Genomic DNA, 13855 nt, shown 5'->3' on the forward strand with positions numbered 1-13855 from the left:
AGTAACAGAGTTGATGATAACAGAGTTGACAGTAACAGAGTTGATGATAACAGAGTTGACAGTAACAGAGTTGACAGTAACAGAGTTGATGATAACAGAGTTGACAGTAACAGAGTTGACAGTAACAGAGTTGACAGTAACAGAGTTGATGATAACAGAGTTGACAGTAACAGAGTTGACAGTAACAGAGTTGATGAACAGAGTTGATGATAACAGAGTTGACAGTAACAGAGTTGATGATAACAGAGTTGACAGTAACAGAGTTGATGATAAGAGAGTTGACAGTAACAGAGTTGACAGTAACAGAGTTGATGATAATAGAGTTGACAGTAACAGAGTTGACAGTAACAGAGTTGATGAACAGAGTTGACAGTAACAGAGTTGATGATAAGAGAGTTGACAGTAACAGAGTTGACAGTAACAGAGTTGACAGTAACAGAGTTGACCGTAACAGAGTTGATGATAACAGAGTTGACAGTAACAGAGTTGATGATAACAGAGTTGACAGTAACAGAGTTGATGATAACAGAGTTGACAGTAACAGAGTTGACAGTAACAGAGTTGATGATAACAGAGTTGACAGTAACAGAGTTGACAGTAACAGAGTTGACAGTAACAGAGTTGATGATAACAGAGTTGACAGTAACAGAGTTGACAGTAACAGAGTTGACAGTAACAGAGTTGATGATAACAGAGTTGACAGTAACAGAGTTGACAGTAACAGAGTTGATGATAACAGAGTTGACAGTAACAGAGTTGACAGTAACAGAGTTGACAGTAACAGAGTTGATGATAATAGAGTTGACAGTAACAGAGTTGATGATAACAGAGTTGACAGTAACAGAGTTGATGATAACAGAGTTGACAGTAACAGAGTTGACAGTAACAGAGTTGATGATAACAGAGTTGACAGTAACAGAGTTGACCGTAACAGAGTTGATGATAACAGAGTTGACAGTAACAGAGTTGATGATAACAGAGTTGACAGTAACAGAGTTGACAGTAACAGAGTTGATGATAATAGAGTTGACAGTAACAGAGTTGACAGTAACAGAGTTGATGAACAGAGTTGACAGTAACAGAGTTGATGATAAGAGAGTTGACAGTAACAGAGTTGACAGTAACAGAGTTGACAGTAACAGAGTTGACCGTAACAGAGTTGATGATAACAGAGTTGACAGTAACAGAGTTGATGATAACAGAGTTGACAGTAACAGAGTTGATGATAACAGAGTTGACAGTAACAGAGTTGACAGTAACAGAGTTGATGATAACAGAGTTGACAGTAACAGAGTTGACAGTAACAGAGTTGACAGTAACAGAGTTGATGATAATAGAGTTGACAGTAACAGAGTTGATGATAACAGAGTTGACAGTAACAGAGTTGATGATAACAGAGTTGACAGTAACAGAGTTGACAGTAACAGAGTTGATGATAACAGAGTTGACAGTAACAGAGTTGACCGTAACAGAGTTGACAGTAACATAGTTGATGATAATAGAGTTGACAGTAACAGAGTTGATGATAACAGAGTTGACAGTAACAGAGTTGATGATAACAGAGTTGACAGTAACAGAGTTGACAGTAACAGAGTTGATGATAACAGAGTTGACAGTAACAGAGTTGATGATAATAGAGTTGACAGTAACAGAGTTGACGATAACAGAGTTGACAGTAACAGAGTTGATGATAACAGAGTTGACAGTAACAGAGTTGACGATAACAGAGTTGACAGTAACAGAGTTGATGATAACAGAGTTGACAGTAACAGAGTTGACACTGTTTATGGAAACAAATATGATGTATCATTTTGTGCTTTAGCTGCAGATGCTAACCTCACACCAGATTCCACATGGCGTGTATAAAACAATTTTTTTGCATTTTCAGCATATTATTGTTTTAACAAAGTAAATTAATATAAAATCACAGTAACACATAATTAATGTACTATTGGTGTATCCTAAACATTTTGCACAAATGAATGAGAAGAATATTGACACACCCACCTCACACACACCCACAAACACTCACATCCACACTCTCACAAAGACACATACACATACAAACTCACAAACACACACAAACATACACACAAACACACATTAACAATTTTATTGATTAATAAAAGTCTTTTCTTCAGATCTATCATTGCAGTTTGACTCATTTCTGATTCGTCTGCCTCTAAAACCAAACAACACAAGCAGAATTCTGTACATCACATTAGTCCAGACGGCCTAAAGAGAAAACCGCACGTGTGTGTGTGTGTGTGTGTGTGTGTGTGTGTGTGTGTGTGTGACCGTTTGTTTTCCAAAACATCAACATGATCCCAGATCAGTGTGTCTGAAGAGTTTGAAGTCTTCGATATAATCAGAGTTGTTTGGGACGCCTCTAAACATGGGCTGATCAAAGCGTTTCCACTGCGGATCGTCTGACCATCACACAAACACACACACACACAAACACACTATTCTAGGCTGTGGGATGCGATGGTAAATTACTACCCTGGTATAAGTGCCCCATCCTAACTGAAATATGCACCGGGTGTAGCTGAAACACAATGACCTGATGTGTTTGTGTTTATGAAAGAATCCTCTTCTGCTCACTAGAGGCCAAACTTACAGAAATATAATAATCAATAATCAAAACAGTCAGTATTTGATTATGTCTGCTGGATTACAGCAAGCGTGCTGAGCAGAGGAGACAGAATCAATTCAATAATCATTTCCACAGACTTCCACAGACCTGTATAGATAAACGAGTGCTTTGAAACACACACACACACACACACACACACACACACACACATACACTTTCTCTCCATCCCTCTCATACACACACACACACACACAAACTTTCTCTCCATCCCTCTCTCTCTCACACACACACACACACACACACACACACACACACACACACACACACACACACACACACAGACAGACACACACACAGACACACACACACACACACACACACACACACACAACCACACTCTTACTCTCTCTCTTTTACACAAACAACTCAATCACAAACACACACTGTCAATCACACAACTACACACACACACACACTCTCTCTTCCTCTCTCTTTTACACACACACAAACTCAATCACAAGCACACACACTCTTGCTCTCTCTCTTACAGACACACACAGTCTCTGCTTTGAGTACATCCACACAGTGTGTTTCCTGTTCAGCACGAGCTGCAGCTGAATATCATATCATCATATTTACAACAACATTGCGTTCACACCCACACACACGCTCACACACACAGCTAAAGCTCTTTACACATTCACCATACTCAAACACAATTTACACTAATGAAAACTGCACAAGTCAATTAGTATTGTTAATGCTGCTGGTGAACTTCAATCTCTCGCACACACACACACACACACACACACACACACACACACACACACACACACACACACACACACACACACACTACTGCAGATGGTTATATTATCTGTGCAAGCGTCATGTGATGTGGTTCTGCTGCTCTGAAACGCAGTAACACAAGAGAACCGCAGCAGATCACACACACGCGGTAAAGAAGAAGACAGAAACACAGAGCACATGTTACAGGCCACTCTGACCACACAGCGCACGTTCAACACACACCTACTTTCAGTTTAAATCATGTGCGCGCATTTGTGCTTATTTCCAGTAACTGACCCTTTCAGAGCAGGGTTCATGAGTATACAGCAATCAGCACTTCACTAATCGCCATACATAAACTCAATAAAAACTACATTGATCAAAAATAGAAAATAATATTAAAAAATTATAAACATTTATATTAAAAGTAAATTCCAAATAAAGGATGATTAAATCATAAATGTGTTATATTAAAAACATTAAAAAAAACATTAAAAATTTTGAAAATGTAAGATAAAATACTTAAAAATCTTACACAAAACACTAATAAAACACTACTAATTTAATTATCCTTTTATAAACAATAAAAAAATTATCAGCATAAGATAATTTCTAAAAATGGTTAAAAGTAATAATAATAATAAAATAAAAAAGCAATGTAAAACACTTTCTTTCAAGAGTTAACACTTAGATATTGCTTGATAATATTAGTAGGTTTGGCATGCTGTTCTGGAAGAGAGCCCTGAGCTCGGAGATAACTGAGCCAGGGCTCCCGCATGGTCAATGAGCATGTGAGGGGGTCAGAGATCAGGTAGTTCTCGAGAGTTCCCCTTGGTAAAGGGAAAAAAAGGAGGGGATAGGGTGGAAGGGGGGATTCTTCCAAAACGAAGATAAGGCAGTAGGGTGAAATCTGTCTATTTATTGTAGGCTTTAATCACTCTGATTGGATTATTGCTGATTACAGATGAGGGACCAGCTGTGATCAATCATGTCTTTTATAAATAATTAAAATATTATCAGCAAGTAACGCTTTCTAAAAATGTCAAAAGAAATAAAACATTACAAATGTAAAATAAAATGAAAAAGCAATTTAAAACACTTTAATTCAAGAGTTCACACTAATATATTGCTTGATAATAATAGCAGGTTTTTCATGCTGTCTCGGGAGAGAACCCTGAGCTCGGTGATAATTGAGCCAGGGTTTCCGTCTGATCATTTAGCATATAAGGGGGTCTGAGATCAGGTAGGTCTCGATAGCTCTACTTGGTAAAGAGGAGATGGGGTGGAAGGGGGGATTCTTCCAAAATGAAGATAAGGCAGTAGGGTGAAATATGTCTATTTATTGTAAGCTTGGATCAATCTGATTGGATTACTGCTGATAACAGATGAGGGACCAGCCGTGATCAATCATATCACATGCTTCTCTCGAAATTAGTTTGTAAGACTTTACAAAGTGTAAAAAAAGCAACACTACAGTTATACAAAATAATAAACAATCAACATACAAATGTAAAAAGCACTTTAAGAATTAATAAAATGTTAAACAAAAATTAGTAACAATTTTGATTGTCCATTTGAGTATTAGTAGACTGTCTGCTTAATATCTGCTGATACTGCTCCTTCAACAGACATTTAACTGACTATAAGAAACTTTGCAAGTACATGGCAACTTACACTAACCCTAACCCCAACTTAACAGTCTACTTATAATCTAATAAGAATTAGTTGCCATGTGGATGCAATGTAACTTCAATTCAACAAATGGACCATCAAAATAAAGTGTGCCCAATAAAATAAATAATCAACACAAAACACATTCTAAAGTCTTAAAAAGCAACAATATGCATTAAATAAATTGTAAAATAAAATAATCAATGTAAAAATTAATAAAGTGTAAAAAAGCAATACTAATACTGTAAATAAACATATTAAATAAAATAAACAGCCTAAAACACTGTGTAAAAATGGAAAAAAGAAATATAACACTATAATAACATTAAAAATGTAGATATAATGTTAAATAAAATAGATCATCAATATAAAACACTTTATAGAGTGGAAAAAGCAAAACTAGAAATGTAAATAAAATAAACAATCAACATAAAATACTTTTTTTTAAATGTAAAAAGTACCAAAACACTAAATATAATGTTAAATAAATTAAATAAGCAATAGAAAACAGTTCATAAAGTGTAAAATGCCACACTACAAACATACATAAAATAGATAATCAACATAAACACTTTCTAAAAATGAAAAAAAAAAAAAAATTAACCCAAAAAAAGTTCAATAAAATAAATAAGCAATAGAAAAAAACACTATAATATGAAAAAAGAAACACAACTGTAAATAAAATGTTAAATAAAGTAAATAATCAACTTAAAACACTTTATAAAGTGTAAAAAACAACACTAGAAATGTGAATAAAACAAAAAATCAATATAAAACACTTTCTAAAAGTTTTAAAAGTACTATAACACTAAATAAAATGTGAATTTAAATTAATAAGCAACATAAAACACTTTATAAAGTATAAAAACAAACTGTAAATAAAATTATCAACACAAAACACTTTCTAAAAATGCTAAAAAGTTCTATACAGTTTAATAAAGGAGCTGAACATGTGCTTGCCAAAATAAATTAACATCCACAAATAAAGCCCAAAGTTTGAGAAGTGCAAATAAAGTAATCTCTGACCTTCTTGAGCTTGTTGTGGATCAGCGTCTGGAAAAGTCCGGAGGCAAAGAGAGCAATTCCCGCCAGCAGAAGCAGAGCGCCGGCGGCTCCACAACTGTACATGCAACAGGAGCTTTTCCTCATGGTGAGGTGTGTGTGTGTGTGCGCGTGTATGTTATCCTCCTAAACAAACACACAGAGGATTACTATGAAGCAGATCCTGCGAGATACACACACGCTCTGGAGAGAAGAGTAGAGCACATGCAGACGGCAGCGCAGCATATGAATGAATGAGTGCAGTGTAGTGAAAACACATCCGAGAGGGGGAGGAGAGAGACAGAGAGAGAGAGAGAGAGAGAGAGAGAGAGAGTAGTGTGTGTGTGTGTGTGTGTGAGAGAGAAAGAGAGGGAGTTTATGTATGTCAAAGAGAGAGAAGAAACACAGAGAGTGACTGAGAGAAACACAGTGAAAGAAAGACTGAGTGTGTTTGAGTGTGTAAGAGTAAAGTATAATAACGTTTCTGATTTTGATTGTAATGTAATAATTTTGTAAAGCTGCTTTGAAACAAGAGCTATACAAATAAACTTGATCTAAATTAACAGAGAAAAAGAGTTCAAGTATGTGTGTGTGTAAAAGAGAGAGCAGAGTTAAGGTTACTAGCTATTATAACTTTATTAGTCATTCATTCATTTATTTTATTTTCGGCTTAGTCCCTTTATTAATCTGAGGTCGCCACAGTGGAATGAACCGCCAACTTATCCAGCATATGTTTTACGCAGCAGATGCCCTTCTAGCAGCAACACATCACTGGGAAACACCCATACACACTCATTTACCCACATACACTACAGTCAATTTTAGCTTACCAATTCACCTGTACTGCATGTGCTTGGACTTGTGAGGGGAACTGAAGCACCCGGAGGAAACCCACGCCAACACGGTGAGGACATGCAAACTCCACGCAGAAATGCCAAACTGCAGAAATCTGCAGGCTTTTAGCCAATCATTGAGTCAGTCTATTTATTTCAGTGGTTCAAGACCTGTGAAGAGATGATGCCAACCACAGAGCACTTTTAGAAAATTCCATAATCCTGGACCAGGCCGTATCCTGAGCAGATGCTGTGGGGGTCATGGTGGAGTGGAGAGCATGAGACTGATTCCTGTAAGACCCCAGTGACAGACGAGTCTCCACACTGATCGTATGGGCCAGCCTGAACACCCGCCAGTGACCTACTAACACCTGTAGCTTCTCCATGATGGATGTACAGCGTTCTTCAGTCTCTGGCACCTAGACTGCAGCTCTGCTCAAAAAAGTTTGACCAGAGGAGAAATGGTTGTGCCCAACAGAGCCTGGTTTCCCTCCAGGTTTTTTCCTTCACTTTGGTCAATTGGTGAAGTTTGTTTCTCCACTGTCGCCGATGGCTTGCGTGGTTTTGGACTTGTGGAGCTGCACATGGATGGATTTGCTCTTCAGTGTTTGGACTTTCAAATTAAACTACACTGAACTAAACTGAACAGAACTTAAACTTTGAAATCTGGACTGACACTGTTTCAATCTACAAGAACTTCTGTGTTCAGCTGCTTTGACACAATTTACATTGTAAAAGCACCTGAGAAATAAAGATGACTTTGAAATGACTTGCTTTGTTAACAAATAAGTGGATCTAATTGGATTTGCATTGTAAACATTAAATAAAAGACCTTATTTTTTTATTTAATCTATTAAGTTTCTAGTTACAATACTGCCAAAATAATTCCGCAAACATCGGCAGATCTTTTACAAAATTCTGAGCAGAAGAAGCAACAATTGTCCACAGATTCTACTAATTACTTCATGAGTTAAAGTTAAAATATATAAACTTAGTTAACTCGCAGCGATGCAACTGACGTGGGCAGGTCACGTGATTATAGCCCCTTTCACACATACAGACCTTTCTGGAAAATTATCGTCAATTTCCAAAAAGGTCTGCATGTGTGAACAGGCCCTTTTTGAAAATACCGGTAAATTCGTTCTGGCTATTTTACGGGAAGAGAAGTTGTAACATTAGCGGTAATTTGCCGGAATGCTGTGCTGTGTGAATGCAGAAGGAAGATTGCCGGAAAGAGCGCGTGCACATCTAGAACGTGCTGACGTGAGACGTCTACTTTAGCTAATCAGAACACTCCGACACATTCACGTCCACGTGGTTTATGAAAATAAAAGCCTTTGAATATTTTTTTCAGACACATTTAGCTGCTAGATGCTAGTCAGATAACGTTTATATGTTTATCTTAATGCCAACTGTGTAAATAATCATCGATAAGATGCTTTTGATAAGCCGTTGTTTGTTTACTCTCAAGCTCTGCTTTCTTCAGTTGCGTGTGCCTGTGAAGCAGCCGGTGAGCGAAGGCAAACACACATATTATGTACATCTTGACATGCGAAAGTGTTTCTCCATATGTTTTTATCGAAGTTGTTCACAATACTGATCCATCCACAGAGTTTGGGATGTAGTTAAATGTTGCCATTTAGAGCTCATTTCTGGTTAATTAAGTCAGAATTTACCGCTATTCTGGAATGGATGTTTAAATGGTCTTTTTCGGAAAAAAGTCCGTAACGTCCTCGCCTGTGTGAACAGCGCTTTTTTGAGTTCACCAGTAAAGCCGTTCCGGAAATTTTCCAGATTTTTATCCAACCCAAGCTCATTCTGGAAATGTAGCCCCGCGGACGTTTCTGGAGACCGCGATTTACGTGGCCGGAGGTACGTAAAGGCCACGTTTGTTTTTTTTTCGAGCGAACGCTGCGGGGCGGTGTGGCACCGCTCCGACCCTCCTCTTCGCGCTCGCCGGAGTGGAGGGCTTTCCCGACGCAATCAGAAAACGCGGTCGAAATCGAACCGCGAATTTTTTAATTTTTTTCCGATCCGGCAGCTTTTCGCGCAAGAACGGCGCGGGCGCGAACGAGACGCGAAAAAGCGCGCACAGCGGCCTCTCGCGGATCCGCGAAAAACAAAAAAACGCTCGAATACGTACCTCCCGGGACGTAAATCGCGGTCCGCAGAAACGTCCGCGGGGCTACGTTTCCACAATGAGCCCGGGTTGTATTTACCGGTATCATTATGTGAAAGGGGCTAATGACTAATGGAGGATGTAGAACGTCTCATCATACTACATAGAACACACTGTTTTAATGGTAGTGTAGTGAATTAAAATGTAATACATACTGGTGTAGGAGGCAATTTCGGACGCAGCCTACATTTCTTAGCTTGCTCTGCTGCCGCTTTGACCTGGATTAGCAAAAGAAAATGATGGAACAAATTAACCAATCAACACAACCAAACACATCATGCAGTTTATAAATCAAGGCTTTTATTATTAACAGAAAACAAAATCCAAAACTGCATAGCCCTATGTGAAAAAGTGTTTGCCCCCTAAACCTAACAAATGGTTGGGCAACAACTGCAATCAAGTGTTTTTCGATAACTTCCAATTAATCTACAGTGCATTGGGGGAATTCTGGCCCACTCATGTTTTGCAGAATTGTAATAAATCCCCCACACTGGAGGGTTTTTGAACCGCCTTTTTAAGGTCTTGGGGATCATTAGGATATTTTCTGGCTAAACTGAGATTGGCCTTTCTCCTCTTTTTGCTCAGCAGTGTGTTTGGTTTGAACTTATAAAAAACATTTTTGCCCAGTCTCTTTCTTATGGGGGAGTCATGAACACTCATCTTAACTGAGGCAAGTGAGTCCCGCAGTTCTTTGGATTTTGTTTTTGGTCTTTTGTGACCTCTTGGATGAGTTGTTGCTGCAATCTTGGGCGAAGGTTTTCCAATTTTTGCCATTTGTAGAAAATGTCTCTTACTATGGTTTACTGCAGTCCCAACGCTATAGAAAATGTTTTATAATTTTTTCCAGACTGAACAATCTCAATTATTTTCTTTCTCAGTTGTTTTGAATTACTTCAGATCTCGGCATGATCTCTAGATTTTGAGGATATTTTAGTCTACTTCAATTTGTCAGGCAGGTCCTATTTAAATGATTTCTTGATTGCAAACACATTGGGAGTAATCAGGTTGGGTGTGATACAGATACAGAACTAAAGTATGATAAACCAAAGTTAAATTATGTTTTAACAAGAGTTTTAAACACTTTTTTTTCACACAACACTATGCAGTTTTCTTTCTTTAAATAATAAAAAAAAAACTTTATTTAAAATGTGCATGATGTGTTTACCTGTGTTACCTCACATTTGATTGATGATCGGAAAAATTTAAGTGTAAGTGTGAAAAACATGCAAAGAAATAAGAAATCAGTAAGGGGCAAATACTTTTTCACAGCACTGTAAGTTGTGTCACAGATGACAGACAGAGAGAGAGAGAGAGAGAGAGAGAGAGAAAGTAGGAGGGTCTGTTTATATTGTTGGACCAAGGTGACCGACAGTTTCAGAGCTCAACCAGATTTAACATGACCTTCTGTTGTGTGTAAATTTACAACTCATTTAGATCACATTTCTTTTACAAATATACAATTAATACATCAATAAAAAAACAAAAATAAAAGTACATTATATGTGTAAATTGCTTCCTTGTCCTCATTTGTGAGTCGCTTTGGATAAAAGCGTCTGCTAAATGACTAAATGTAAATAGAAATGTTATATTGAATTGAGGAAAAATATTGCTGGTTCCTGGATTAACTGCTTGTTTGCAATAAATGAGTTGATTATCAACAGTGGAGTATAAAATTATTAAAAAGAGTTTAATAAAAATAACTTATCTAATAATCCCAATATTGCATCTTATAAATATTAATATGAGTTGTTGGCCTTGAAAATAAATAAATAATAATAATAATTTAGATGATGTAATATTAATACAAAACAATTAAATTTAAAGTGTATAAAATAAAACTAGTTATTATTATTATTATACATGCTTATCTATAATAATAATAATAATAATTTTGATTATGTAATATTTATACAAAATAATTAAACAAATTTTAAGTGCATAAAACTAGTTATTATTTTTATTATTATACATGCTTATCTATTATAATAATAATAATAATAATTTTGATTATGTAATATTTATACAAAATAATTAAACAAATTTTAAGTACATAAAATAAATCTAATTATTATTATTATTTTACATACTTATCTATAATAATAATAATAATAATAGCAGCAATAATACATTTAATTTAGAATGAACTTTTCTAAAATCAATTTGTGATGCAAAATGTATTATTCCTAAAAATAAAGCATAAAAAAGTCCAAAGAGCAAGTTTCATTTCCTGAATCTGAGGTGAATCAGTTCTTGACATATTTTGATGACGTTTGCTCAGAAATTCCGATGCAAACATTTAGTAAGGACAATGTGTGTTTATATTCATGCACTTGGCAAATCTGCAGTATTTTCCTGTTCCTGCTTCTTTAACCAGCATGAGATATATCTATAAATCCTCAAATATTTATCCAAGTGTTCATGTAAAGAAGCACTATTTTCCACACAGAGCTGTTTAATGAAACGTCCAGCCAGACAAAACAGCTGTGGACGTCATAAACAAATGCATGTGACTCAAGGACACAACCAATGACCACAGCACTTTTATGACCTCTGTGGCATTTTCAGCCTCTTCATTTCAGTTTTAATGACATTTTACTCTTTATTCCTTTTTTTTTTTGCTTGTTACACTGCAGAAATATTTTTCTTAGGCACAATTCCAATTCTACCCCTTAGCCTTTCCCCTTACCCATACCTAGGCCCACATGGAATCTGCGCGCGCAGAATTCCGCAGATTTTTAGCCTATCATTAATACTGTTTATTTACTTGAGTAAATGTGTGTAAATCTATATTTATTCAGTTTTTAAATTAGTTTCAGTAATATTATTGACGAATATAAAAATGTGCATCTGATTTTGGCACAATGCAGTTTGTACAGTAATAGTCTTTTCGTAGACATATTATAAGCGAGACTTGCTTTGTTTACCAAATGAAGAGAATCTAATTGGATTTGCATTTAAAACATTAAATACAAGTTAAGAATATATTATTTTTTATTTCACATATTAAGGTTTTAGTTATGATACTCCCAAAATAATACAGCAGTAATCCACAGATTTTTACCAAAATTTCCAGCAGAAATACAAAAAATGTCTGCAGATTCCATCTGGCCCTACTCATACCCAGGCACGTGCACACATAGGGCTCAACCTGTGCAGTGCACATGCCCTTTTTAGTCTTGGATAGAAAGCGCCCTTCCAAAACGATCAAAAGTGCCCCCGAGAATCTGCGGGATTTTTCAGAACCACGCTCAAAACCAAGGGGTTAGACCAGGGGTCACCAATCTTGGTCCTGGAGGGCCGGTGTCCCTGCAGGGTTTAGCTCCAACTTCCCTCAGCACACCTGCCTGGGTGTTTCAAGTATACCTACTAAGACCTTGATTTGTTCAGATGTGTTTGATTAGGGTTTGAGCTAAAATCTGCATGACACCGGCCCTCCGGGAACAAGTTTGGTGACCCCTGGGTTAGACAATTCCCCAGAATGTGGCTGCACACGGATGTCAGGAGATGCAGAAATTACCATTTTTTGTCACTATTAGGAATTTCTACAATAAACAAGCAAATGTTTAATACATTCATAATGTTTTACTGCCATGCTTTAAAAAAAACTATAAAAAAATGCTAAATTATAAATCTATAATCCATAATAATAACTCCTGTATAGCAGTCCTACAACATACTTTCCCATCTCTCACATCTCATAATAAGTAAGAGGTTGCGATGACATATGATGACGTGTGCAGGTGTTGTAGTGCTGTCCCATTTCTTAGGGATATATTTTGAAGCTCTTTCCTTTACACTCTGTTTCAAGAGCCAAGGGGAAGAGGAAGGGATAGAAAAAAAAATGGAATTGGGCCTTAGAGTTTTTGTCTTCTTTCTAGTTTACTTATCTAAAATCAAGAGCAAAAATATTGTCTTGTTTTAGGAAATAATAGGCTAAAATTAGTCCTTAAAATGAGTAAAATAACCTTTCAATGGAGTAAGAAAAATAATCTTCATTTTCTTTTTGATTTAAGATTATTTCGCTTACCCCATTGGAAGATTTTTAGCTTGTTTTAAGAAAAAACTCACTTCATTTTGACTCATTATTTCTGAAAACAAGACAATGTTCTTTCTTGTCTAAAAAATGCTCAAAGTGTAACAAAAGGCATTTATTTGCAGTGTAACCCTTTAGGTGTTGCTTCCACTTTTTAAAAACTTATATTTGAACTTAAAGAACAACAACATTGCATAAAGTGTAAAATACATTGTAAAAGTGTTTTGTATTTTAGTCCATCAATTTCTAGCTACCTTTATGATAGTAAATATATGTAGAAAACAAAAAACAACCTTAAGACATACAGTTAAAGTCAGAAATTGTATTTATTTTATATTTTTACCCAATTTCTGTTTAACAGAGAAGACTCTTAACACATTTCTAAACATAATAGTTTTAATAACTGATTTATTTTATCTTTGTCATGATGACAGTAAATAATATTAGACTAGATATTCTTCAAGACACTATTATTCAGTGATTATAAAGTGACATTTTAAAGGCTTAACTAGGTTAATTGGAGTAAAGTTAGGGTAATTAGGCAAGTCATTCTATAACAGTGGTTTGTTCTGGAGACTATCACAAAATATACATTGGGGGTAATAATAAGGTTTTAAACATTTTTAAACTACTTTTATTGTAGTCAAAATAAAACAAATAAGACTTTTTCTAGAAGAAAAAATATTATAGGAAATACTGTGAAAAATTCCAGA

At 35.9% G+C, this 13855-nt stretch overlaps 1 protein-coding gene across 5 annotated transcripts in view; it reads right to left on the minus strand.

Annotated features, from left to right (window-relative positions):
* Positions 1-6345, minus strand: part of scarb2b (scavenger receptor class B, member 2b) — a 62934-nt gene extending 56589 nt beyond the window's left edge. For all 5 annotated transcript variants that reach the window (XM_087300519.1, XM_087300520.1, XM_087300518.1 and 2 more), the window contains exon 1: positions 6083-6345. In XM_087300519.1, coding sequence (XP_087156645.1) covers positions 6083-6205 — 123 coding nt within the window. In that variant the 5' untranslated portion in view covers positions 6206-6345. The remainder of the gene's footprint in view (positions 1-6082) is intronic.
* Between the last annotated feature and the right edge of the window lie 7510 nt (positions 6346-13855).

The sequence above is a fragment of the Danio rerio genome, chromosome 21, assembly GCF_052040795.2.
Source record: "Danio rerio strain M-AB ecotype USA chromosome 21, GRCz13ab, whole genome shotgun sequence".
In the NCBI taxonomy this organism is placed as follows: Eukaryota; Metazoa; Chordata; class Actinopteri; order Cypriniformes; family Danionidae; genus Danio; species Danio rerio.